The sequence below is a fragment of the Buteo buteo genome, chromosome 12, assembly GCF_964188355.1.
Source record: "Buteo buteo chromosome 12, bButBut1.hap1.1, whole genome shotgun sequence".
Lineage (NCBI taxonomy): Eukaryota > Metazoa > Chordata > Aves > Accipitriformes > Accipitridae > Buteo > Buteo buteo.
The window spans coordinates 25,075,983-25,103,972 of record NC_134182.1 but is presented as its reverse complement, the minus strand read 5'-3'; the positions used below and the strand labels follow the sequence as shown (position 1 = coordinate 25,103,972).

The 27,990-nt window shown below is 43.8% G+C and overlaps 2 protein-coding genes across 2 annotated transcripts in view; both read right to left on the bottom strand.

Moving 5' to 3' along the window:
* LOC142038072 (visual pigment-like receptor peropsin) overlaps positions 1-9,093 on the bottom strand; it is a 35,289-nt gene extending 26,196 nt beyond the window's left edge. Inside the window, exon 1 of the mRNA XM_075043085.1 lies at positions 8,973-9,093. Within this exon, the coding sequence (XP_074899186.1) occupies positions 8,973-9,093 (121 nt within the window). The remainder of the gene's footprint in view (positions 1-8,972) is intronic.
* Positions 9,094-16,112: 7,019 nt separating this feature from the next.
* Positions 16,113-27,990, bottom strand: part of FEZ2 (fasciculation and elongation protein zeta 2) — a 49,793-nt gene continuing 37,915 nt past the window's right edge. The window contains exon 11 of the transcript XR_012652509.1: positions 16,113-16,434. The gene's annotated coding sequence lies outside the window, so the exon portion shown is untranslated. The remainder of the gene's footprint in view (positions 16,435-27,990) is intronic.

The following is a 27,990-nucleotide window of genomic DNA, read 5'->3' as shown; positions in this document are numbered from 1 at the left end:
CTTCAGGCTCAGTGTTGAAAATGGGGCTTAGTCAGTGAAGGGGATGGCTCCAGGGCAGCTGCTGGAGAGGTGCTGAGCAGCAGGTCAGGCAGCACCCGGCTCCCCGTTGGCTCCCGTTTGCATACCCCAAACCAGCCCTGCCGCTGCTGACATAGAGGTGGCCTCACTTCACCTTGGTAATGTGGAGCAAAACACCACCTCTTTTGAGCGCCTGCAGCCTTGGACAGGTTTAGGAACCCAGGAGCTGGTGGTTTTGTTCCCCACAGTTGATGCCAGGGTACAGCATTAATTACCAGGTGAGGGAGAAAAGAGTTGATCCGAAGCCCTCTATCCAGACACAAGCAGTAGATATCCCAGAGTAAGGGTGCTGTATATTGACACAGCAAGAGGTGAATATATGCACTGAAAAGGGACATGACACGATGGCATTGCACAGCATCCCTGGATATTCAAAGGAGTTAACAAGATGAAAGATGGCTGCTAAGTTTAGTGTTGTAGCAAGAGGGCAGCGGCAGGAAGCTTTCCTTCAGGAAGCACCAACAACCCTGTATGTCAGGAGCTCAGCACTTTGCTGCCGGGCTGCCTCGGCTAGGAAGGGAGGGGAGGAAATTGCCTCCAAATCTCCAGGCCATCTGGGAGTATCACGAGCTGAAATGCCAAAAAGCAAGGTGCTTGTTCTCCAAGCAGAGAGGTTGGGAACTTACCGGCTGGTGAGGTGCTCTGGGTAGTCTGGAGCGGGAGGGGAGGTGGTTGATGGGACAGTTACAGCACTATGAACTATTTTTTTCTGTGGAGCAATTTCCTTTTAGTAACTTCTCTTTGCAAAATTGCCAAGCTGCTGCTGCTCTGGCTTGCTTAGCAAATGCACGTGGTTTACTAAAGAGCTTTTGAACTGGGAAGAGCTGACATGTTGGCATACAGTATTAACCAGAAAGAGTTACTGGTGCAATGATACACTGAGATACATACATATATTTTATACATATCTCATTATAAGGACAAGATCAACAATAATAAATACATCTTATTCTGGCCACTAGGTGACAATGTTTCTTAGTTGAGTCTCATTTCCAGCGGCTGCATGCACTTTAAGTCAGGAATTGTTTCTGACTTTTGTCTGAGTCTAGGTATTATAAATAGCACAGCAGGGTGCTGGAGGAAGACAGCTCTGGGAGTGCCTCAAGATAGTCTGCAATGCAAACATGGTAAATGTGGTGTTTGTGTATGTCAGCTCTATCTTCTGTAAGGTAAGATAATTTTCCAGGCAGTAGCCATGGAAATATATTCCCTGTCAGTATGAAGACATAGTGCTAAAATGGCAGACAAAATAAAATGGCACCTCCTTTGTAAATAGCAAAATTTTGTCAATGCAGTGTAACGGATAGGAAGGCTACCCTTGAAGTGTCATACATGTGCGCTTCCTGGGAATATACAGAGCAAATTCCCCCAGCCTGGAAGGTAAGGGAGTTTTCAGTTAAAGTATCTTAAGGAAGAACTTGAGCAAAACGTCATGTAAAACAACAATACCCATTTTAGATAGAGGTGACAGAGATGCAGTATTTGTGTTCATTTTTTGGAACTGCATGCACACGCTGAGGGTGGGCATGAGGGAAGCATTGAAGGAGATAACGTTACAGAGCAAGCATGAGTTCTGCAGGTAGGCACAATCCTTTTAACTAAAGCAGGTGGAGAACCTGCACTGTCATATCCAGTCCCTAAAATGTCTGATCTGTCTGGGTTGTAGACCATATTAATACTGTGATAAAAAAACTGGAGGAACTCAATTCTCAGTAAACCGTGGAGTAACAAAAGCAGTGGTCACATAAAAGTGCTACCAGCTAGAGTAGTGACTATGGGACACTGGATCTCTGCACCATCAGATAGATTCGTTGGTCTGGGGTTGCTGACTGTATTGACTGACATATTAAAAAATACCACAAAACCCCAACCAACCAACCCCTCACGTCAAACCAAACGATCTCCCTCCCCCTCTCCCCCAAACCCTGACAGCACAACAGGGAAAAAGGTTGAAAATGCAATGTGGAGGAAGCACAGCGATAGCTCTGACCCGCTCAGTGAGAGCAGGGACCTCCTCAGCTGCTTTGCAGGCGGTGTGTGCCTCAGGGTAGACCACCGCAGATCAAAAGCCCAGAAAGAAACCTCTGAACTTCAAGTGCTATAAGGCCTTGGTGTCACGAGGTGGCATCTCAATAAACAGAGCATAGAAAAGAAACAACTGAGGGAACTAGTTTCATTTTTTGCAAGGTGCCAGCAATATTCACTCACAGGAGTATACGTGGAAAAAAACCCCAACATAACCCAAATCCAAAATCCAAACTCAGCATCCTAAAGTAATCCTGGTGAGAAAGGACAGGTTCCAGTTGAGATCAAAACGTGGCTGAGAGAGAAAAAAACCAGCAGATAGGAAGAAACTGAGCACCTCCACCTGTTATGGTTTAACCCCAGCCAGCAACTAAGCACCACGCAGCCGCTCACTCACTTCCCCCCCACCCAGGGGGACGGGGGAGAAAATCAGGAAAAAAAGGTAAAACTCGTGGGTTGAGATAAGAACAGTTTAACAGAACAGAAAGGAGGAAACTAATAATAATAATAACAATTACAATAATAAAGTGACAATAATAATAATGAAAGGACTGGAATATACAAAACAAGTTGATGCACAATGCAATTGCTCACCACTCATCCAGTTAGGGTGATGCCCAGTTAGGTCCTGAGCAGTGATCTGCCACAGCCCCCCCCAGGCCAGCTCCCCCCAGTTTATATACTAGGCATGCTGTCCAATGGTATGGAATATTCCTTTGACCAGTTTGGGTCAGATGCCCTGGCTGTGTTCTCTCCCAAATTCTTGTGCCCCTCTATCCTTCTTGCTGGCTGAGCATGAGAAGATGAAAAATCCTTGACTTAGTCTACACACTACTTAGCAACAACTGAAAACATCAGTGTGTTATCAACATTCTTCTCATACTTAACTGAAAATACAGCACTATGCCAGCTATCAGAAAGAAAATTAACTCTATCCCAGCAGAAACCAGGACACACCCTAATAGAGCACAGATGTCAAAAGTGCTCCACAAAGGAGGCTGGTCCTGTTACCCATGATTTCTGGGGGAGGTGCAGGAAGGCTGCCAAGCAAGCTGGTGGTAGTCAGGAACCGAAACCCTTCTGACAAAGTGCTGGTGCTGTCCACCAGCCCATGCAAACAAAGGACCAAAAAAGTAGCCAGCAAGAGTGACTAAGGATATTGAAAATCTCTCTGCTGACAGTGACTGAGAACAGTGAGATTGTTTAACTCTGGGAATAGCTAGGAGGGAACACAACACTTTTACAAAGATTTCTGCCAGCTCACCCAAGCCTGAGCATCCAGACATATCCTATTTTTCTTTCATGTACCTGAGATGGTCTTTGACCAAGCAATAAACACCTTAGCTTGCATGCAATTTCATTATTAACATTCAATTTACATTTTTGCAGAGTTAAATTTGGTACAAGGGAACTGATAGCTCCAAGCTTGTCATCTCTGTTTCCAGTAGATGACTGCATCTGTGCCCAGCTAAGATAGGTTATTATGCTTTGTGCTTAGACTTGTTCTTATTAGACATTGTTGCATGGCCTTTACTTGTAAAATCTGACAAGAATGAATTAGAAAAATGGGTGTTACAACTCACCCACCTGCAGTTTAAAATATACAGGGAGCCTTAAGTGGAAGAATTGAAGAAATGAGAGCAAAAAGTGAAGGCTCAGCGTCACAAGACAAGCTATGCTTTTTCCTCAGCAAATAACCTCATCTCTAGGACACAAACTGGACTGAGAATCTAGGTATAGAGCAGGCATTAATGAAGCCAATTACTGATTCAGCTACCTATACACAAACATAAATGTCTATCTGAAGACGTTTGGTGCAAAAGATTTTCAGACTAGAAAACTTTACTTAAAACAGTGATAAAATCTAGAGAATTTGCAAAGCTGTCATTAACTATTGCAACTGTGAAGTGACCCTGCTCTGCTTTTAGTCTTCGCTGCTAATTATACATACACAGTATCCTATCCAGGGCACACTGCCAATTGTGGCAGGAAGGAGAAGAGTCATCATGTTTTAGACTTGACAAAGCATAGAGAGATTATTTGCTCAATAAATGTGATCATCTTGTGGATGAATGTATTCTGAATAGCTTGTTTCCTTTCCCACCTCCTCAGATTTATCTGTCAAACAATGTCCCCAAAACCCACTCATTCTGCCACTTGTCAAATAACAGTTTACTATTACCATTCGGAAACGTGTGCTATTTAAAGGCATATTTGGGTCTTGTGGTCTGTTCCAGTTTTCTGATGGGATTGGTAATGCTCTCAGCATGCCTTTCTGATATAAACACTCACAAAAAGTCAGAATTTGTTCTCTAACAAATATTCTCTCCCACTGACTTAAAATTTCCTTTTATGCCAAGCATTCACTCTAACAGTCCCAGTTAACTGTGAAACCAGGAAAATGAGCACAGAACAAATTGTGTATAAATGCAGAAAAGAACAATTTACTTAAGAATTCCAATTAATAATTATGAAGAAAAAAATGCTTCATTTTTTTCCCCCAGGTCTAACTTTGACTTAACTAGCAGCTGTGGACAGTACTTTTAAATTGCACCTAATAATTTAAACTATGCAATGATTTTCCACAGTACTATACCACCTAGGACCTGGGCAAAAAGGGGTCAGATATAATGCTGGCAATAGGACAAGGTCCCACCCGTCTGTCAAAGACAGTTTTGAACTCATGAAAGGGAAGGATGGAAACAAAGTGCTGCCTCCAGGAAGGGGATGCTGATGCAGCTGACCTAATGAAGGATAACACAGTGGCTGCTGTCACTTGCAGATAGTCCCTCTAAGCACGCTATGATGGCTCACCACTATGGGATTGGCATTGCATTTTTCCCCCACTTTGCTGGTTTCCTGGCCAAAGTGTTAGCAAGGAGAATGATGGAAGAGTGACTTGGATGCCAAGAAGCAGTACGGTGACCTCAAAGTCCATTGGCATCTGCAAAATGCACTCATGCGCTTTGATGCTGGTCTGCTTGTGATGTTAGTGTGTGATACCCATTCCAGCATAGGCTTTGAGCTCAAATTTCCATGCAGTATGCTGAGGACCCTGCTGCCTGGATCTGATACAGCCTGGCTCGTGTATGATGTACGACACATACATCAGTGTCCTGCCTGTCACATATGACATTGTGAGAGACTGAAAGAGTTAATGTCTCAATAATTGTGGTGGGGCAAGTTCTGCTTAAAGACAAACCCTGCACAGCAAGGAACCAAGGTGAAAAGCCCATCAGCTCAGACATCAGCAACAGGAGGGGGAGGGCGGTGCTGGAGGGGGCACAGCTCCCTGTTCTGATACAAAGATCAAACAATGGCCACGTCTGCAGGGAAGGAGAAGTTACTCCACAAATGACCCCCAAGCCCAAAGGCTCACAAACTGCTCATTCACCTGATGAGTTTGGGTGCCCACCCGAAGGAGGAGCAAGGATGCTAAAAGGACACAAACTGAAGCCCCAGGTGTGCAAGCCCACTGGAACTGGACCCCTTGGCTGATTGAACCAACGCTGGACCCAGGACTGGTGAAATCTTTCTCTCTTCCTTCTTCTCTCTCTGCCTTCTTCTCTCGTTCCTTTTCCTTTTCCACAATCCCTACACCTCATCCCTTTGAAACATAAAACCGTTGACCAAGTCTGGGACTAAGAGTGGATCCAGCTGCCCCTGGGCCCTTCTCTGAGGAGGAGTCTAGAAAGCAAGGGGGTCTGCTCTGAACCTCGTAACTCAATGGGAAGGATCTCATTATTCCCTGAATTGATGTATATGGTTACTCTGGTCACATGGTTTACAGAAGTAGTCTTATGCCAATTCCTGTTGTGAGAAACCCTGCCACCTACTACCATGCCTCTTCTGTCACAAATAAAATCTTTAACTGATCGTTTGGTGTTGTTTCACCTTAATTTAGCCCGAGAGAATTTTGAATTAAACATGACTCCCTGGTCTGTCCAGTCTGGGTCGTGACAGACATCCATGCTACCTGTGACATGAGAATTTCCAGAAGGGGACATGCAAAGAGGCCTCATCTCAGCAAAAGTTGTTAGGTCATGGTTCTTGGATATTCACATCCTCTGTCAAGATGTGTGACTGTGGGAAGACTTGGCCAAAGATGGTTAGGTTTTTTGGATGTGATCCTGCTAAGGTGAAGAGATTCAGAAGAACCCCATCTTCTGGGTTAGTCCTAACACCAGTCATATACATCCCTTTAGTGTTGGAAATGTACATCAGAATTTGCAAAAAGCTGCACTGGTGTACTTAGATTCAAAAGAGCAGTTACAGAAGTGTAATCACCGAAGCTATTTTCCAAGGCATCAAAAACCCCAAAAGTATGAAATATGAGCATATTTGGGACTTTGTGTAAGGAAGTACCCGTAGACTTCTACAAATGCAGGTTGTCTTTCCAGACCTCTAAAGAAATGCAAGTACGGGAATGTAACACATGGACTGGCCTTTGTCCTTGGCTGCCAGAAGGGCAAGAGGGTGGCTGCATAACAGAGTATTTTGTTCTGCCACATCACTGCTCCCCAGATAGACTGAGTTATTGGTGTACATAACAGTAATACCTGTAAAATGTTACGATTGGTGCTTGCAGAAGTGTGGCAGTAGACCTTTGAGGAGAAAGACATGAGGACTTTTCTGATTTATGTATTGCTAAGATATTTTTCAAAAGTTCTTATTGCAAAAAGGTATACCTACCTCCATCACATTTTAACCAGATCCACACTACACTTAACTTGGAGTAGTGCTATTACTGGTTACATATACTCTGCAAGAAATGTGACTTGAGTTTTGAATCTGGAGGTAAGTTTCAAGAATAGCAGCAGTGACATGCCAAGCACTTGTAAGCTTGGCAGAAGGAACTGGAGCAAGTAAAACCCAATAGATATACAACCTAAAAGCTCAGGCACCTAGGTACTTTAAAAAGTATTTGCTAGAAGATGTGGGGTCACCATTAGGAAGCAGCAGAGGAAAACACCTCTGTTGTTGGTTGATGGATGGAAGAAGTTTGAACTACCAGTGTGATGCAGAGGCAACACTAGGAGGGATCTGTAGAGCTGGGAAATTGCAAATATTAATGTAAATGGTGATGGCAAGACCTTGCTTGGATGCTGTATTCAGTCCTGGCTGCAAGTTAAAAAAATAAAAAAAACCCAAGAGAGTCCAGGATGGAAAACATGGCGTCAAAGGCTGCTAGAATGATATGCTGGGATGACAGGGGAAAAGGTATTACGACAGGAAATAAATAAATTATAACTAAAAAGAAACCCCATATCAACCAAACAAAAAAACCACCCCACTTGCTTAATAGGGGTATACAAAGGTTGACTACAGGGTATGATTTTTCCTTCAGGAACACAGACTGGCTGTAGGATGTTAATTGCAGGCAAAAAAATTATTTCAATTAAAGGGAACAACAAAAAAGGTATAAAGTAAGTGTGATCACTTTAGCTAGGAATTTAGGGAAAGGCTACTACCCAACAGAGAAATAAAACCAGGAACAGCCTGTCAACTGGAAGTGTGGTAGCAACACAAAAAAAACCCTAGCCAGTTATATGAGGGAGCATGGTAGCTTCGTAAATGAGATTATATATTGTCACAGCAGGGGACTGGCCTTGCTGACCTAAGATGTTCTTTCTAGACTTAAGTGCAACTGATTAATTCATTAGCTGATGGTGCAGCCATTTCCCAGTCATTTGTGAAGTGATACGCAGATGTGAACAGATTGGGGATAAATAGGAACAACTGATTTATCTTACGGCCACTCTTCTAATTAAATCTCCTAAGATAGAAGCCACACAGTTTTCTACTAGAATCTCTGTTTTTATTCTAAACACAACTTCTTCCTCTCTAGTTCCTATAGGTAAAAAAAGAAAGTCTCATGCAAACGTATTAAAATACCTAGCATTTTACATTGTAACTTCCTTAGAGCTTTCTCAAGCATAAGCTGAGGGCTAGTAAGCTACTTGCAATATGTGATAAGCTTAGAAAAAGAAAAAATCTGTTTAGATCAATCATTTAAAAACAGAAACATTTTTGTATATGCTGTTTAGAAGAACAGATTTAATAGAAGTTACATTTTCTTGTATTTTCCTGTGAGGTTTTATGTTTGGAAATTTTGATTACCTAGCAAACCTGCATTCTTTGAAATTTCATAAAGTTTCCTTGTATGCTGCAATGGGTCTGTCCCAAATAGAGAGTATTTAAACAAACAAACCAAAATTGCACGGGGATCAAAGTAAGTTCATATTGGGTGCCATTTTCAAATCCTTATTATACACTTACAATAGCTGTCTGGCAGTAGAACCAAAATAAACACACAGTACTGTGACTGCTAACACAGGATAATGTTCTAGTACTTAGATCTTTCATAGATCTAACATAGAAGTTTATTTCTATGTGCATCAAATGTTTAAAGCAAGAGCAGTACAAATAGTTAAAAAAAAAGTTTAAAACTACAGAATCATATTTTCTGTCTCACCAGGAGGTAAATGTAGGATGCCAACTGACTGCCAGCAGTCAAAACTCCGGAAATCGCAGAACATTAATTCAGTGCTATGGAGGCATGAGAAGACACAGAAGTGTCATGTACTTCTGATAAGGTACTTTTTCATCTTCCCACATACTAAGTTTACTGAACATTAGTTAAAAGTTTACAGGCTTGACTATTTTTTTCCCTCAAGATTTCTGCATTGATTATGAATCTCTTTTTTAAAAAAAGAAAGCTGTACCTCTTTGAACTTGTAATAGCTGAAGAAAAAAGTTGCATTTTTTAACATCCTGTCCTATTAGGGATGAAACCCAAACAAATCACTTTGAACTTTATACCAAACTCTACTCAGGAGCTTCCCTTCACGTCCAAGCCGAGTACATACCCAAAGCCAGTAGGTAGAAACCTATGATAGTCTCTCCTTGCTCTGTTACAGCTGCCTCTCTGCTCAGAAAACTGATGTTGTTGTTTCTCCAGGGTGCCTGTGGAGAAAACTGGACAGACATTTTCAGTGGAGCTTATGAGCCAGAAATTGCCCTTTCCTCAGCACGTCCTGGCGAAATAAAACGGTTTGAGCCTTTTCCTCAGTTTCTGCTCCCTGCATTCGAGGGAGCTCTTCAATGAGACTAATGATCTAAAGAAGGATATCTCAAGGGACAGGAGCTTTGCAGCTTTCTGACCTGTTCCTCTTCACTAATCCTATCTATTAATACAGCCTGTGAATCTGTGGCCAGCCCAAGACAGCAGATTTCCTCATATCCTTATTACTGCTACGTGCAGAAATCTTTAATGAAGAGCATGTATCTGACAAAAAGACAACTTCCTTTAAAATAGGGGAGATACAACATAACCTGACCTACAGGCTCACAGGCACACACACAAACATAGTGCGTATTCGTATGTTGCTAAAATAGCAGTACTTTTGTCTTTTTGTCTTCACTGAAGACCAGTAGACTTTTAGTTCAAATGAAATTGAGGAAAAATCTCACACAGGTTAAAAAAAAAAAAAGGGCACAGTAAAAAATAACGGGGAGTTGTCACCGCCTGAGAATGTGACTTTAACATAGCAGAAGAAATCAGCTATGAAGTTACTTTACCAGCAGGATAGTTGCTAATTTCAAAAGAAGGGAAGATAATTTCCAGTACAGGTTGAAAAAAATTTTTTTAAGTCCTTTGAATCATATTTTTAGACTGCTAAGCACCCTCCAATCTAGTACACTGCAAGTATAGTTGGATTTTCCCACGCAGTTGAAAAATGAGATCTCGTCTTGTTGAAGAGACACGTTACATGTGATTTAAGTGAGTCAGTCTGGAGTATTTTTGGTCTTTACTGAGGTTATCGATGATTGTATTTTAGGTATGGCCTCTCTTACTAATCAGGTTGTAGTCATAATTTAAAAAGTTGAGTCTGAATTAATTCATCTGGAGCAGCAAAGCTTTCCTGTCGAGCAACACACTCTTACTGCACTGAAATCCCTGCACACCTCTCAGTGTCCCTACCGGCTTGTCCCTTCCCACCCATGGCAGCAAACTGGCCCTGGTGATGGCACCCGGCTGAAGGAAGCAAAGCACCTCACTGGGAACCTCCACCGTCCACAGCTGCTTTTGCCCCTCCTGAGGCAGATTAATCCCTCCCATCAAGCCTTCCCTGTGTTTGTTATGATAGCCTCATGGTGAGAGAGGGGAATAAAGGCAATGTGACGAGAATAAAAGGGGAGAGCAATCCTTTACAGTGAGAAGAAGGGGGAAATAGCTCTGTTGTGGTGAAAGACAGAAGCTTCTTGCCTTCCTGCTAATGGTGAGGACAGTGACCCACACACTCGCTTCACTGAAGTCCCTTGCAAGGGTGCTAGGTGTGACTTGTCCCCAGCCATCTCGCTCTTGTACCAGTCACTGGAGTGCTGCCCTCTCTTTCTCCAACCTGACGTCTGCCGCATGGGTCTGGCAGCTCCTGCAGATCCCGTTTAAGCAGCCAAGTGGCCTGATTTTCCCCAACTGCTAGTCACAGCCCACCTCCTGCTGACTTTCTGCAGAGACCACTTCCTAAGTCCATCTATAGACAGCTGGAGTTTAACACTGACAAGCCTCCTAAAACATGCTGCTTAGCAGACTGTGACAGAGTGACCTGGCACTTACCAGCTCGGTGATTAAAAATGGCCCTAGCAGTGCTCTCAAGGCCAAAGTCCTTCATTGCTGTGCTCCTGCAGCAGTCCCAGGTCACCCCCAATATTCCCACCACCACCCCAGCTTTGGGCATCGCTTGACTGTGCGCACATCCCACACAAGGCTGTCTGGTATGCCCGGCACGTGCAGCCTTTTCTCTGCCGTGGTGCTGCTCTCTGAGGTTGCCATTTGTGCATTCTGTGGTCCCCAGCAAAACCCTGGACATGCATCAGCTTTCTCAGGGAATATGTGAACAATCACAGCTTCTTGACATTGAGCTACAGCAGCCATTTCTAGCCAGTTATCTTCCTGTCTGTAAGTGGATTGCTGTTCAGTTGGAAGGTTGGGATAAAGTTGTGCCTGAAGGCAGTGCTCAGGGACATTCACAAATGCTCAAGAAGGCCCACAACAAAGCCCAGCAATATCACCTGCTCTTCAGGACAAGGAACCTGCATCCAAGAAGAGGTCCTCAGCCGAGAGCCCATCACAAAGCCTCTGTCCATGGATGCTCCTGTCTTCATTGGAGTGTATTTCATCACCTACCAAGAGAAAGATGTGGAAAATGATGACACTTAACACTGGACAAAAACTGTCTACCTGGTCCATGCTCCCTCTACTCGCACTGAAAATGAATCAGCCACCCAACAGCCCACTTGCGGGACAAGTCCAAGGCCTCTGGGCAAGATCCCTCAGCCTTGTGAGAGGGAACAGAACTGCTCCTCGAGGAGTTTCGTCCTGCGATGAGGTGAGGCACGTCCCACCCCATGCAGGTCACTCCTGCTGTGCAGCCAGGACCTGGTGTCCTGGAAGCGGGTGCTGGTCCCCACCTCGCAGGAGGGGCCACACTCATGGCAAGTATAGGGAGTGCTGATCTCCTACCCCACAGGCCGTGCTGAGGTGGCAGGGCACGCTTGCTAACCACTTCTCTTTATGCACAAGCAGTTTCTCCATGGCATTTGGCACAGGCCTAGACGTCCAAGTCCGAGTTTGGCATCTGTTGACACACAAATGCCAGTGCCTGTGACTTTGATCAAATAGGGACAGGGACAACCAGCAGAGAGTACTTTTCATGTAAGCAGTTCAAGGAAACTGTATGATATACATACATGTGACCTCTTTAGGCATAAACACTTTAAACAGTAATAAAGTAACAATGATTATCATTTCCCTATTGCTACAACAAAAGGCAAATTGTATTATTTGCCTTGATAAACTGAACTTGAACATTGACCTTTCCCAGCTGCAAGTTTCTTTTGGTTTCATATAAATACCGCAGCTCCATGGACACTTCAACTTTCCATTTCAGTAAGAAAGTCTTCTGCTAAGCCTTGCAATAATAATGAGATTTAAAAAAAAACAACAAAACCTGCCTTTTGATATCAAGGAGAAAAAAAAAAAATCAGGATGAACTGTTCTCCATGGTCAAGCATCCCTTTTGATGATTTATTCCCCCTGGTCTTCACACACTACGCTGAGTGGCTAATATCTTGGCCTGCCTGCAGTTTTCTCCTTACTCCCTCCGGTAGCATCCTTCAACAAAGGACAGAGGCTTTGCAAACTCCTGTGGTTTGTTTCATGTGTCTGCAGGTCACTGTACGTCCAAACGAGAGGAAGGCTCCCTCTGCAGATTACAGTCACCTCGTTTCATGTCGCTCAGTGCTTCAGTGGTGGCCAATTTACTGGCCTCACAGAGATTATCCCCGAGTGCCTCTACTATCTTTGCGAAGTGCTTTAAAAAGATTAGAGCAGTATACGCTACGGGCAGTTCTATAAAAAGGAGAAGAAAACTAAAATGCTGTGGTGGTACGGAGAAATTGCTGTGTCTGACATAGCTATGACTGCGGGAAGACATGTGAAAAATCCTGATTTGGACATGAAAGGACCCTCAAGTGCCCCTTTCCCAAATACATAGAAGCTACAGGCTGGCTCCTCAGAAGGGACACGAGCAATGCGAATGTGCCTTGGGAGAGCGGTGCCAATGCCCGTCTGAGCCGGACGTTCCAGTCCTCCGGCCAACGGCCCTCCCCGCACCGTCGAGGAAGGGACCGCGAACCCGCACCAGCAGGCTAGGGTCAACCCTGCTCACCACCCTGCCTGCTGAGATCTAATGACCTCACTGGTGCAAGTAAAACAGAATTTGGATTTTAACACCATTGGTAAGCCACGTTTTCAAGTCTAACAGAAGCTGAAACTTCTATGCTATGTATAAAAGAATATGAGAAATTAATACTCATGGCTGCACTTGAGGGTTTAATGCAGCTGTTACTGGAAGGTTAATGAAGGAATAAACCCTCCCAAACCACCGATACCTCAGGACACCTGACTAAAGCGAGTGATGAAATGACTGCGTTATGACACGGCAGGTTAATAAAGCCCATTGTATGGGCTCTCCGAACCAACCAATGGTCTCTGAGGTGGCAGGCAAAGCCAATTTAGAGCGGATATAAGCCAGCAGGTAGCCCCTCTTTGGGCTGCTAAAAATGTGCAACAGCCTTTTAATCCCTGTCCACCTCTCTAAAGGCTTTCACAGTGACATATATATCAGCACAATAAGGCAAGCATCACAGCAGCATTAACTGGCCTGAGATGCTCAGGATAGTTACATTAGAGTTTGGTTTACTGACTGTTTCCATTACATCATAACAGAAAAGTCCTAAGAATTAAAATTGGTGTGTGACAGAATACATATGATGTATGTTTCTAACAAGCATCTGTTTTCCCCGAGGAGCACCAAGAATCTGGCAGTTGCCAAAGCATCGTGGTTTAATGCCAGCCAGCAACTAAGCACCACGCAGCTGCTCACTCACAATGATTTTGTCAGAAAGCTAGCATAAGTTTTCACAGCACTATTTGTGCATGATACCTGTTGCACATGGATTAAAGAAAGGGACAAAAGAGGGAGGAGGCAAAAGGAAAAATAGGCAGAAGGGATGGGTTAAAATAAACCAAAAGCAGATAGAAATTGGCTCTGTGGAATAAAAATACGTTTTTGTCTCTAGAAGGCATGAAATTTTGTGAAATTTTACAGAAATATGTATCGGGGGATTTCAAGGCAAATCCAATGCTATATCACTAGGAACATCTCTACATAGATTTTTTTTTTTAATAAAATATTTTCATTTCTACTTCACATTTTTCATGAGACTATTCACTATAAAATGAGAAAAACTGTCAATATCCAACAAGACATCACTCAGTCTTGCAAAGAATAACCATGCAACTATCAGTTATGCATACGGATTTCACTGAGGTAGTCAGAAAATGCATTTCATATCAGTAATAGATGATTTTTCCAAAATCAGATCATGTACTTGTTCACTGCGTCCAAGAAAATATATGTGTTGAAATGATTTGCACAGAGTCTTTTCTAATGCCCACTGAATTAAAAGAAAAAAAAATCCTATAAACAGATCAGGTCAGTGATGCTTAAAACTTGTCAATGGTTGAATGGGAATGACTGTGCTAGCTGCATGCCACTTAGAATAGCTTACCTGTAAGAAAGCAGATCTGAACCTGCTCTTTCGTTGCTGAGGTTCAACTAGTGGTAACATAGCAACCTCCAATTTTATAGCCGGCAAACATATCTGAAATATTTAAATTAAAGAGTCATCATAATATGAAAAATGCTTGACCATCTATGTTTCAAACATGCCCATTTAACCCTAGACTGTTTCCTTGCTGTGACATGAATATAAACGCACTCAATGCATTTTCCCGCTGAAAGTCCAAACCACATTTCAGCTCCTGTGTTAGGTTACTTACCAAATTCAGTTAAGAAAATGATCACATCATATAATCAATATATTGTAAAATCCATGCTTCTGCCATGATTTTAATGGAGTTTAGCCTACCCTGCTTCATACTTTACTCTTATTCTCATCAATCTTGAAAGCTAATGTTTCTCTGAGGAATGTTGTTCTGTAGCTTGTGACAGATCTAGAAAATTACCTGTCAGAAAGAATGCTTGGTAGTGCTTATTACTGCAAGATACAGTTTGAAATTAACAATTTCTCAGGGAACACTGTGTTTAGATTGATGCTAATATGAAAGCTGATTATCTTGCAGCTTCAGATATACGCTACTTTCATATTGAAAGTTGATTCAGAAGAAGGGAAAACTGCTTTGTGCAGATTAGGTGGCTGAGACTTTTTATTATTTAAACTCCCTGCTCTGAGCTGAACTTACACTGAGTAGGTTGGGTGATGCTAAAGAAAACTAAAAATCCTCTGGGCAGTTCAATCAGTTCATGAAAGACTGCAGTGAAGAGTGGGAAGTCCTGCTTCTGACATGATAGAAGGAGTTTCCTAAGGAAGAGAGGGGACCAGGAACTCTTGGCAACCACTGAGAAAGAGTGGAAATTTGGCTGGAAGGCAGGACCCTCTCTGTGGCACGGGGAGTTCAAGATGTAAGCACTTTTCTTTCCAACCTGTCTTCATGAGTTGCACTGATTTTTTTCTATTAAAAAAATGTTATTGTAATTCCTGGTCTAGCTCTAGCAAAACTTGGCTTTTTGGCTTTAAAAGCCTTCCAGTCATTCTTGGCGAGCTCATTATAGTAGCAGGTTTAGACAAACCTACTTCAAAGCAGTAGATGACTTGGTGTTCTGTCAGTGGGACACTTCTACTGTCTGTGTTGCAGCAGCACTTCAGTGCTCCAGTTGAGAGGGGAGCCCATCTAGAGTATAATTTTTCCCCAAATATGGGCTTGCATTGTATCATATGCCCATAATTTCAGGGTTTATGGACATTGTAAATATTGTGAACCCTGAAAACTGAAGAAGATGCTACCACTTACAAACAGGATCAAAACCCGAGCTACCCTTCACAGTCAGATATGTTCAATACAGAGCACGTTTGCTGGTTGCTAATAGTAAAGGACATTTTATTACAAATTATTGTGAACAAACTATTTTTTTTTTTGAGGACCTGAAATTAATTCCTTAGGTGTTGGTTCAAAAAGGCAAAATATACTGGTTTTTTTTTCTGCTTACCAAACTCTGCAGTACACTATAAGAGGCAAGTGCACTGAATGAACTGTCACTGACTCGTGAAGAAATCACTCTCTGCAGAAAAGCCAGAACAAAAACCCCAGCATTTCATGTATTAGCAGGACTTTAATGTCAGGAGAATCTTAAAGTTGCATTCTAGGGACTAAGCAAGCTATTGCAAATTCAACAAATTAGGGAACTATGCAGGTAAAAAAGAGGGAAACATAAGGCAACTCAAACTGTATTTCATTTATGACAAAAGGAAAGAAACAAAGAATACTAACATGGGAAAAAGTCTCAATAGCAACTCAATAAAACACACGCTTCCTAGCATCTACCCTTCTCCTTGGTGTTATACTTACTCTTCCACTCTTTCTTTTGAAGTCTTCAGGTTGTTGGCTTCAGGGAGAGGGAATGGTTACAAGGAGTCATCAGTTTTCCTAGTTTTTTGCTGGGAGGAGTATGATGGTGGTGGTAGAGGTTTCTCCCTCTTCTTTGCCAGGAGGAGCACGATGTTGAAGCTGCTGATTTCTTCCTTCCCTTTCTAAGATCCACTTGGGGCTATTTTTGTACATTTTCTTTCATACTTTACACCTTGCTTTTTTTATTTGGTCTGCAACTTCACATTATGTCTGAATGTCTGTCGTGGTTTAGCCCCAGCCAGCAACTAAGCACCACACAGCCGCTCACTCACTCCCTTCACGTCAGGATGGGGGAGAGAATCGGAAGAGTAAAAGTGAGAAAACTCATGGGTTGAGATAAAGACAGTTTAATAGGTAAAGCAAAAGCCACACACACAAGCAAAGCAAACCAAGGCATTCATTTGCCACTTCCGATGGGCAGGCAGGTGTTCAGCCATCTCCAGGAAAGCAGGGCTCCAGCACGTTTAATGGCTACTTGGGAAACAAACGTCATCACTCTGAACATCCTCCCCTTCCTTCTTCTTCACTCAGCTTTACATGTTGGACATGAGGTGCTATGGTCTGGGATATCGCTTGGGTCAGTTGGGGTCAGCTGTCCCAACTTCTTGTCACCTCCCAACTCCTTGTGCCCCCCCCAGCCGACTCGCTGGTGGGGTGGGGTGAGAAGCAGAAAAGGCCTTGGCTCTGTGTGAGCACTGCTCAGCAATAATAAAAACATCTCAGCGTTATCAAGACTGTTTTCAGCACAAATCCAAAACATAGCCCCATACTAGCTACTGTGAAGAAAATTAACTCTATCCCAGCCAAAACCAGCGCAATGTCCTATATAAAAAGTATCTTACATATGTTGTATACTTCTTACCTATTTTCTCTGCTACCGATAAACCAGTTTTGCCCCACTCCCAGGTTTACATTAAACTGTTTGCTGCCAAGCTGTTCATAGCCCTGAACTGATATCCTATGCCCTCTTTTCTTATCCCCCCATGTCTGCACCCCTCTCCCCTGCACCCTGGGTTGTCATGGGCAAGCCCTCCACTGCCAGGCCAGGCCTATATTCTCCTCCATGGCAACATTAAGACAGTGTCATAGATATTTCTTTCTACACAGAATAACTACTTGCTACTCCTGGCTGTACAAAAATTGTGGTTATATCCCCTGATTATAAAAAACCAAGTAAAACAAATCAGGAAATAGTCACTTGACAATTAAAAAAAATTGCTGTCACAGCTAAGCCAGCTAAAACAAATTTCCAGGCAGGCCAAGGCAATTTGAAGCAAAGCAAGCTTGACATGCCTTAATACTGCAACGTTAGTAATTAGCCTGTGGCATGTAACTAGCAATAGCAATAACTGTATTTGTGGGGCTACAGGTCACACAGATCAGGCAGTAGCTGGATAGAGCTGCATTGGCTTCAGTGAAGTTCTGTTCATTCATACAAGAATTATAAAACAAAGCAAACTTCCTGCTTAACTCTGTCTATTCTTCTCCTGTGTCAAATTATGCACAGATTGATTCTGACCACTTTGAAAAAAGTGTGGGTTTCTTTTTTGACGATGCTTTTCCTTTACATGCTCAGCTCCAGCATCCAAACTAACAAAACAACACAGACTTTTATCTTAGTGTGTTCATATGAGATTGTGTGCAGGCAGCATAAATGAGAGCAAAACCCAAGGCACTGTGCTTTCATTCCATTGCCTTTGCCCTCATGTCTGAGAACAGAGCCTGCAAGGTTTCTCTTTATTCCTTTTATTTAGTTTGTGCTTGCCTTGAACGAAACATCCAGAAATTACAAGGTAGTAAGATTCACATCCTAAAACCTTCCATTCAAACCTCAGATATGTTGGTTTCCTAAAACTTCCATTCAAATTGATGAGCTTTCCAAGGATTTAGCCACAATTAGAATTTAATCCTGGATTAAGAGAATACAACACAGGAGGAGGAAATCACTGAAAACATAAATAATCTTGACCTGGTATTATGCTTCCATCAGGTGAATCACTTAATTGTTTCCAGGTGCTGATTGCTATTATAAACTATATACCATAGACTACTATGAAGTCTTTAGTATGAGCATTCTAGCAGGTGTGGGAGCAGGTGATAGAAGTGTGTCATAACAATGACCAGTCTAGGAGACTGCTATAGCAGAGGAATCCTAGGCATGCTGGTTTCTTCTGCTCTTGCCCTTTCTGGACTTCCTGTAATACACTTACTGTTTTTCTGTTGGAAATCAGAAAGAACGCATCCTCTCAGGACGCTGAAAAGGAAAAACACTTTTTCTTCCGATATCTCGTTCATGCTCCTGCACATCCCGTAGACTAACAGGACTAATGGACATTCCCAGAGTACCAGGAATGTCACTCCCCCAAATGAGATTAGAGCTTGGAAAGCATCTAACATATTACCAGATCACTTGAAAACAGTTATAAGTAGTCAGAGAATTACTCGCAAGCTATGTGACAATACATAATCAAGTCAGGAGTATAAAATTTTTATGGAGAACCAGACACTTTTCCTTACTTCCTATGCATTGTTCCTTACTATCAAATATTACCCTTTTATTTTTCTCCTATGCTAGGTTTTGATTCATACATTAAAATATCAGGACTCACAAGCCTTTATGTCTAAGCTCCTAAGAAAGAGGAAAATAGACATCTCCTTCCCATTACATGAATTAGTTTGCTTCAGGATAGTACTTTTTTATACATCAAAAATAAATTAAAAAAGACCCAAACATTGTACTCTTACTTACACAATGGTAAAGGTCCCTTGTTGAACAGGATATATTAATACAAGATTAATGTCCACATTCTGGAAAGTCAGCAGGACCACTATTTTTGGACAAGCCACTTCAGTTTCTCTTCCAAACTTGGGGAAGAAATCAGGACTGCAATTTCTGGAAAAGGAAACTGAGGTTTGGATTACTACTAGGTACCTACTGGCTCTTTTGTGTGACTGCCAAAGGAATTCTGTATAAATCCCAGGTATCTGGGCCATGTGGTAAAGAACATGAGTTTTACCACAGACATTATTTCCTCACATGAACGGTTTTAACAGATGCATTGTTATGTCACAGAATACAAGTGTTTTGTGCAGGGACTCCATTCTCAGAATTTAAGTTGGCATTTTACAGCAGACAGCTTTCTGCCAATATACTGTATATACAATATTTTATAATCAAATTAAAGCGTACTCACTCTATTAGAGAGGAAAGAATTGCACATCTATGTAAGCAGTGGGATTTTATAGAAGAAACTTTGACCCCCCTAAACTTTTATTTACTAAAGACAAGACTCACGCTCATTTGATACAAGACAGGTGAAAGAAAGTGAAAAATGTCACAATCTCTGTATATTTTGTAATGCCAGAAAGCTCTGTCAAATGTTAGGGTTTAGGCTTCCCTACCTCTGCCTAAGAATATTTCGGAAACACTATAGACACGTTATAGGTTACCCTACAGATAAAACACAACCAGCTGATGATTTCAAACCAGTGCACCTCAGAGTTATGTCATCTCTGGAGGACCTCCCCTTCTTCGGGGTCAGGGTGCTCTCAAGCAATCCTGTAACTGCACTGCATGTAATTTCAAGACATCGGGCAGTCCGCTTATGAGAGGGTGCAACCTTTTGGGGTCTGCCACATATTGCATGGGGGAGAGCTGTCGCGGAACCAGGAATCGATCATGCATCAACTGGAGACACACTGTTTTTTGTATACTTTCTAAAATGTGATGCGCCCTAGGCACTTTAATCGAGAAGGGGTCTCCCCTTTCCATAGGAACCAGTCCACCCACCCAGTATGCTACTCTTTGGGGCAGGGACCAGGGCTCTCTATCGTCATTTGTAGTTAGAAAAACCCCTGGTCCCCAAGATCCTCTTGCCTCATCCTCACTTAGCAGGATATGGTCATCCCCCATAGGGGATATTCTCCACACATATTCAGTTTCTGTTTCTTGCAGTCCCCAGGAATATTTTTCCTGAATTCTAGCCAAATCAGTGGGGAAGCAGGGGATGATGTACGTGGTAACTTGTTGGGCTCCTCCTTGACCACCATCCACAGTCTCAGTCTTAATCAAAGGTCACATTGTGGCTTCCCCAGTCCCAAGAGAAAATATTTCCCTTACACGTCCTAAGTCTTCAAAAGGGTATGATTTTGACTCTTTTTTCCCTGTCAGAGTCTGCATCCACATTTTCTACACCGATCTGGGAGCAGGTTTTATCTAATTGCTCCCTTAACACCCTTTTCCACTCCAAAGCCTCCATCAAAGCAGTATGTAATCTCTGGATAATCACTCACTTGGTGGTGAGTTCATTGGAGAGACTTCATATGTCTCATTTTCCAATTGCTCCTGCAAAGCCTTCACTAAATCTTGAAGGGATTTTAGCATCTCCCCTTCTGTTTGTCGGACCATGCATTTGTCCTGTTGTGCTGCCACCAGAGCGGCTCCTAAAACCACACAAACCAAAGTCATGCCAAGGGGAAGAGGGCCAGGCGTTGTAGCCCTCTAATCTCTCCAGGAGAGGGGTACAGTCTACGGTCATACCTCCCAGGGGGGCCATAATGAGCACACAATTATAGGGACCAGATCCCTTTATTAGTCCTCTGATGACTATCTCCCCTTGTGTACGACTCCTCTCAGAGAGGGGCCACAGCAGAGACCTGGTCCCAATGATCGCTTTAGCAACACCAAGGGAATCCTGCCGACTATGTAAAAAAAAGTCACAACCTGTGCTGGAAAGAGCAGGAAGGGGTTGTGGTGAGTTCAGAATTCCCTCAGGCTAAATTAAGGTGAAGTGACACCAAACAATCAGTTGAACGTTTTATTTATTGCAGAAGCAACCTGAACTTGGAAGGCATAACAGCAGGTGGCAGGGTTTCTCACAACAAGAATTGGCATGGAACTACGTCAGTAAACCATACAACACCCACTAACCACATGTATCAGTTCAGGGAAGAAAATAAGGAGAGGTCTCCCATTGAGTCACGAGGTTCAGAGCGGACCCCCTTGCTTTCTAGACTCCTTCTCAGAGAGGAGCCTGGGGGCAGCTGGATCTGCTCCTAGTCCCAGACTTGGTCAATGGTTTTGTGTCTAAAGGGATGAGGTGTAGGGGTTATGGGGGGAAAAAAAAGAGAGAGAGAAAGAGAAAAGAAAGATTTCACCAGCCCTGCATCCAGCGTTGGTCCCACCAGTCTAGAGGTCCAGTTCTGGAGGGCACGTGCATGTGGGGCTTCAATTCCTGTCCTTGTATCATCTCCTTGCTCCTCCTTCAGGTGGGCACTTGAACTCATTAGGCTACTTAGGTGTCATGCAGGGTTTGTGCTTTAACTGGCTTCTCACCTGTGGTTCGTTGTTATGCAGAACTTGCCCTGCCACAATGTTTGAGACATTAACTCTTTCGGTCCCGCACACGTGGTGTTGCTATGCAGATCTTGTTGCAGTGCCTTGCAAGCAAGTTCAGTTCATTCCCTCAACCGCAAAAGCCAGGCCCCATCTCTGTCCAACACAATGGGTGTTTGAGGCATTAACTCCAACCAGTCTCTCACAATTCTTTTTTTTTTTTTTATTTTTCAAACTTTCAAGCATCTCACATTTCTAAGTTGATCTACTTAACAAAATGATACTGACCCTGCAACTTCAAACCAGAAGGCTGGGGATAGGTAACAGGTATCAATAGCTTCCACTGAAGAAACATATGGGGCTACAAACAGCTTTTCTATGTGACTGAATGTAGCATTCCTACGAGAGAAAAAGACTCAGCACAACACAAGCCCTACAGAAGAGAAAAAATATTCTCTTCTTGCCCTGGAAATTTTTAAAAAACAGTACTGTTTGCAGGGACTCTGCTCTGAGAGCACTTTAGGAAAAGGATGGAAGCAGATGACTTCTCAGAGAAGAAACAGGAAGAAACAACTCCAGTAGGGATTTCAGAGTAGCTTGCCTGAAAAATACAGCCTCTCTGATCTTACAAATGAATGGCAAAATTCTTCAGCACTTCAAAAGGAGCAGTATCAGCTTTTCAGGGCTGTTTGCTTGGTGTATAAGTAAATGGGCTGCTTATTTGGGCAAAAGCACATGCTAGCAAGCGAGGTCAGAAGAGGTGAGGAGTTACTCATATCAAAACTGTGCGGCTTGACAGCACGGCCAAGGAGTCGGGCACTGCAACACATTGCCCACTTTCCCTTGTAATCCTTCAAGCAGGTCAGCCAGGGCTGCCTCTGCTGAGGGGAAAACAGAGACCATCACTGTTCATAGACACACAAAAAGCGAGCTTTCAAAATGCTGTCAGCAAGTCCTCGGGTCACTTTACCAATGCAAACTGGAAAAATAAAGCCTAAAATTTGAACAGCACTTTTCACCATTAGGGTGCCAAGGCTTTCCACAAAGGACATGTTATTTGCCCGGGCAAACCCAACAGATCCCTGCCAAACTCAGGGCTTCATCACACATCAGTTGAGTGATCTGAGCCTTGTTTGCACCTATGGTGAGTTTTAGGGATCTTTTCTATTATGAGGTCAGAGATCAAATGTATTTGCTTTTTTTGTAATGTTTTCAATCACATTATGTCACTTGAGAAGGAGAATTGCAAAGCTCAAGGCTATTGAGAGTTTTCTCTAAAAGGCTACAAGAACTGATCCTTTAACAGCCTGGCCGAAAAGAGGAGCTGGTAGAGCTACCCATACTATGGCAGTACTACTACTGAATGTTCACCTCCACTTGGGGCTGGATAAAGCCACACTGAAAGTCATCCAGGTTATTCCGAGTGACAAACTCACAAAAACAATAGCCATCAATCATAGACAGAAGGTCATAACTCCATTCTCTAAGAGGTTCCTTCTCTCCCTGCAGCAAAACAGCTGGGCAAGTCATTTACAGCATGGCAGCCGAGACGGCTCTCTGCAGAAATGCTAGATTTTTCACCATGTTTGGGATTTCTGGGAAGAAAAGCCGCTGCCAGCAGGAGACTGAGAATGGATGAATACAAAGACTGCAACCAGCTGTTAGCCAATAATGAAAATCTTCTGACCTGTGTGAACAGCAGAGGGAAATGATCTTTCAGATGCTTTCTCAATGCCATTCCCATGACGCAGTACACAGCTCAGGAGCCTGCACGGGCACTGCAGGAATGACAAGTGGAGAGCTCTGACTGAAGACATCTAATTCAGAATTATCCTCCTTAATCTTTAAATCTATAACCTAAATCTGTGTCCCATATGAGATCATACAGATCTTGCCAATGGCTCAGTTGTTCCCTCTCCTTACGTACACTTGCTAAAATCTCAGGGGTAAGCAGGAGGTATGCTGTGTCAAATGGGTCCTTGATTCTACCTCTGGTCTGACACCTTCAATGATGGTAGATCTGGGCTGTGCCTCTTCTACCCCCTGGTTTTGTTTTCTGATGCCAAGCACGTCCACACCAGTCACCAGAGAGTATGTTTTCTCTCACTTTAGCTGTGGATGTGCCTCAACCCACCCCCATCACATGCAGCTGATGCTGGGAAGGAGCCTGTCTCCCACACCATGGGGAAAAAGGGTTCTGCAGTAAAGAGGAGCAGAAGTGCTTCTTCTCTCGGTACTATTTCTGGCACAGCATCAGATTATCCACCTCTGTGGTATAAAAATGTGTCATCCCAGTATTATACTGTCTCAGGATGTTTTCCTTCAAATACTGAAAATGACTTCTCAGACTCCAAAAGGACTTGACGTCAAACAGCTGGGCAAAGACACTCAAGACACTTTCCATCATCTGTGCAGGGAAAACAATAGACAAAACCAAGCATATCTTTGATAGACTGCTCCAGAACAGCAATTAATACATTGCTACATGGGCTAGCAGAGGCAGCCAGGAAAGCCTACCTGCCAGAGTGCTATTAAAAGCTTTGAAAGAGTCTCATGTCTTGTCTGGTACTAAGCTCTCCATACTGAGTCATATGAGCTTATTATTTTAGCAAGACACTTGAAATGTATAGCACCCTGTTTTTGCTCATTCTGAGGCTGAGATCTTCCTTCATGTTACTCTTTTACTTTGCCACCTCTGTCATTGTGAAGCTGAGCACCCCAGCTACAAGTCACCTGAAGGAGCCCAAGTCTGTTCTCCTGAAGTCCAGGGCTTTCTCTCTGTCACTTGCCTTCCTTACACCTCCTTTCACATCAGCCACCATGCTGAGTGCCTCACCCCTGGTTCTATGCCTTGTTGGGAGAGTATCTGGTCTCTGGTGCTCCCTAGGCATCAGGTAGCCTCCTTCCCCCCAGAGGACAGTCTCCCACTGTTTTGCGGTTCCCAGGTGTGGCTGCCTCCCCTCCGACATCCCACCGCCCATGCTGCACACTCCTGCCTCCTACGCTCTGGCCCACCGACACGTGTCCTGCCTTTCTGACCACACGTGGAGGGGCGGCACCTGAGGCACCTGCCAAATATTCCAAGTTAAAGAGAAAAAAAAAAGAAAAAAGTGAAAGAGGGAGACTGATGAACACCCCCCCAACCAAAAGAGAGGAGACCGAGTTAACCTGTGCCTCGCAGCGCAGATACCCAAGCTGGTAAGAAGAGAGGCCGAAGCTCTGGCTGTTTCCCCCACTGGTTCTGTGAGCAGCCAAAACACCTCTTCAGCAGCACCGTCCCAATTAGTGCGACTCACGTTCGTAAACCTCGTTAGTCTTGGGGGGAAGAGAGACTGGCCCCGCACTCCAGTGCTGGGGCACGCACCTGCAGTGGAGATGGACATGCGCATCCCTGGCTGGAGGCAGCAGGACATGCTGTCTGCAAGGGCAGAGAGCTCGCTGGCTACAGACACTGTTTTATCCCTGCTCTTTCTGATTTTTAAAACTGTATTTTCTAACAAAAAGGCTCAGCTTTCACAAAGTAGGACTTTCAAAGAACAATTTAATTTCACAAAATCCTTTACATGGTAAAGCCTATAAATCCCCTTCAGCTTTCGCATAGAGTCTTACTGAATACAGTGCTTTTACGAGTCAGTGCTGGGGCAGGTCACTGATCACAGCTGATGACACTGACCACAGAACCAACCAGGGACCACTACAAGTGACTTAAAAGAAACCTGGATGTAAAAATTAATTTATTGTTTCAGATGAGATGACAGCAAACTAGCTGTAAGTAAATGTACATAAACATGAAAATGCTAATGACTGGCTCCAGGGCACTAAATGCCTTCGAACAGGCACTGAATTCCAGTGAAACTGAAGGTATATCATGGCTGGGCATCTGTCCTGAATTCAGCTGGGGTAGAGTTAATTGTCTTCCTAGTAGATGGTACAGTGCTATGTCTTGGATTCAGTATGAGAAGAATGTTGATAACACACTGATGTTTCCAGTTGTTGCTAAGTAATGTTTAGTCTAAAGTCAAGGATTTTTCAGCTTCTCATGCCCAGCCAGCAAGAAGGCTGGAGGGGCACAAGAAGTTGGGAGGGGACACAGCCAGGGCAGCTGACCCAAACTGGCCAACGGAATATTCCATACCATGGGACATAATGTCCAGTATATAAACTGGGGGGAGTTGGCCTGGGGGGGGCAGTTTGCTGCTCAGGAACTAACCAGGCATTGGTCAGCGAGTGGTGATCAATTGCATTGTGCATCACTTGTTTTGTATATTCCATTTCTTTTATTATTGTTGTCACTTTATTATTGTAATTATTAGTTTCCTCCTTTCTGTTCTGTTAAACTGTTCTTATCTCAGCCCATGAATTTTACCTTTTTTTTCCAATTGTCTCCCCCATCCCACTGGGTGGGGCGGGAAGTGAGTGAGAGGCTGCGTGGTGCTTAGTTGCTGGCTGGGGTTAAATCACGATAGTCCTTTTTGGCACCCAACATGGGGCTCAAAGGGTTGAGATAACGACAGATCTGACCAGAAGATGTTAAAAGAAATTTGTTACAAGCATTCATTATATTAGTTTAATACTTGCTGGCCACAATGTCGATTTATGGGCTCTTAGAGTTGTGATGCTTGTTTTTAGAGTTCTGTTATGTATCACCTCACTCGCTGTATATAGTCCCTGTGCTGCTGCTTATCAGCCATGGGAGGTGGATTAAGGTTTTTACTTTGATGTACTGTGTAATACTGGCTTATGGTATGATAAAATTGTCAGTCACGGGACTAATCCAGTATTTGCACTCAGCACTGTTGTCAGCTCTATACTTTGGGAGCCATCTGCGGGAAACTATTAATAATTACACCCTTTACCTTTCCTTCTCAGAGAGCCAATCTATAGGCGAGACGCATTTCTTCCCCTTTCCCTTCTCCTCCAGTTTAATTACAATAGTGTGTGAGAATTGTGAAAAATTTGAATATCCTCGGGATGTTAAAACCAGCATGGTCCTATTGCTAGGAACTTGCATGTTCCTGAATGTGGTTCAGGTCTTGTTTAAGGTTAAACAACTATTTAAGAAGATCACCCAGAGATCTGCCCTGAGGCTAGATAATTATGAGTGGCAGGGTGTGTGGGGTAGTATGGGCAAATGTGTAGGGCAGTGGTCACCTCCAGTGTTTTGGAACTTCACCCCTGAACAAGTGCAGAATCCGGAAGAACTAGTAAAATATTTGGAAAAAGTATGCTGTCACCCTGGCATTTCCAGAGAGACACAAATCACTGCAACGTGCTGGGGCCTGGCCCATGCCTATCGAGCCCTGTTCGACACCACTCAGTACCCTCAAGGGGAAGAGAAGGTCTCTGGATGTGACAACAAAAGAGCAGGCACCGCGGCCATTCCAACCCCTGCGACAGGCACCGCGGCCACCCAAACCCCGGTGACAGGCACCGTGGCCACTCCAACCCCTCTGGCAGCAGACTGCAGGCCACAGTTTGCTTTCACTTGGAGGGGCATCCAGTACACTCGTAGTCGGCTGCCCCAGGGGTGGAAACACAGCCCCACCATTTGCCATGGACTGTTCCAGGTTGCACTGGAGAAGGGTGAAGCTCCAGAACACCTCCAGTACATTCATGACGTCATTGTATGGGGCGACACAGCAGAAGAATTTTTTGAGAAAGGGAAGAAAATAGTCCAAACCCTTCTGAAAGCTGGTTTTGCCATGAAACAAAGTAAGGTCAAGGGACCTGCACAGGAGATCCAGTTTTTAGGAATAAAATGGCAAGATGGGCGATGTCAGACCCCAATGGTTGCGATCAACAAAATAACAGCTTTGTCTCCACCAAAGAGTAAAAAGGAAACACAGACTTTCTTAGGCATTGTCAGTTTGGGGAGAATGCATATTCCAAATTACAGTCCGATTGTAAGCCCTCTCTATCAAGTGACCTGGAAGAAGAACAATTTTAAATGGGGCCCTGAGCAACAACAAGCCTTTGAACAAATGAAATAGGAAATTGTTCATGCCGTAGCCCTTGGACCAGTCCGGGCAGGACAAGATGTTAAAAATGTGCTGTATACCGCAGCCGGGGAGAACGGCCCTGCCCGGAGCCTCTGGCAGAAAGCACCCGGGGAGACCCGAGGCCGAGCCCTGGGGTTCTGGAGTCGGGGATACAGAGAATCCGAGGCTCGCTATACTCCAACTGAAAAAGAGATATTGGCAGCGTATGAAGGAGTTCGAGCTGCCTCAGAAGTGGTTGGTACTGAGACACAGCTCCTCTTAGCACCCCGACTGCCAGTGCTGGGCTGGATGTTCAAAGGGAGGGTCTCCTCTACACATCACGCGACTGACGCCACGTGGAGTAAGTGGGTCGCACTGATCACACAGCGGGCTCGCAGGGGAAGCCCCAGTTGCCCAGGAATTGTGGAAGTGATCACGGAGTGGCCAGAAGGCAAAGATTTCGGAATACCGCCAGAGGAGGAGGTGATGCGTGCTGAAGAGGCCCCACTGTATAGTAA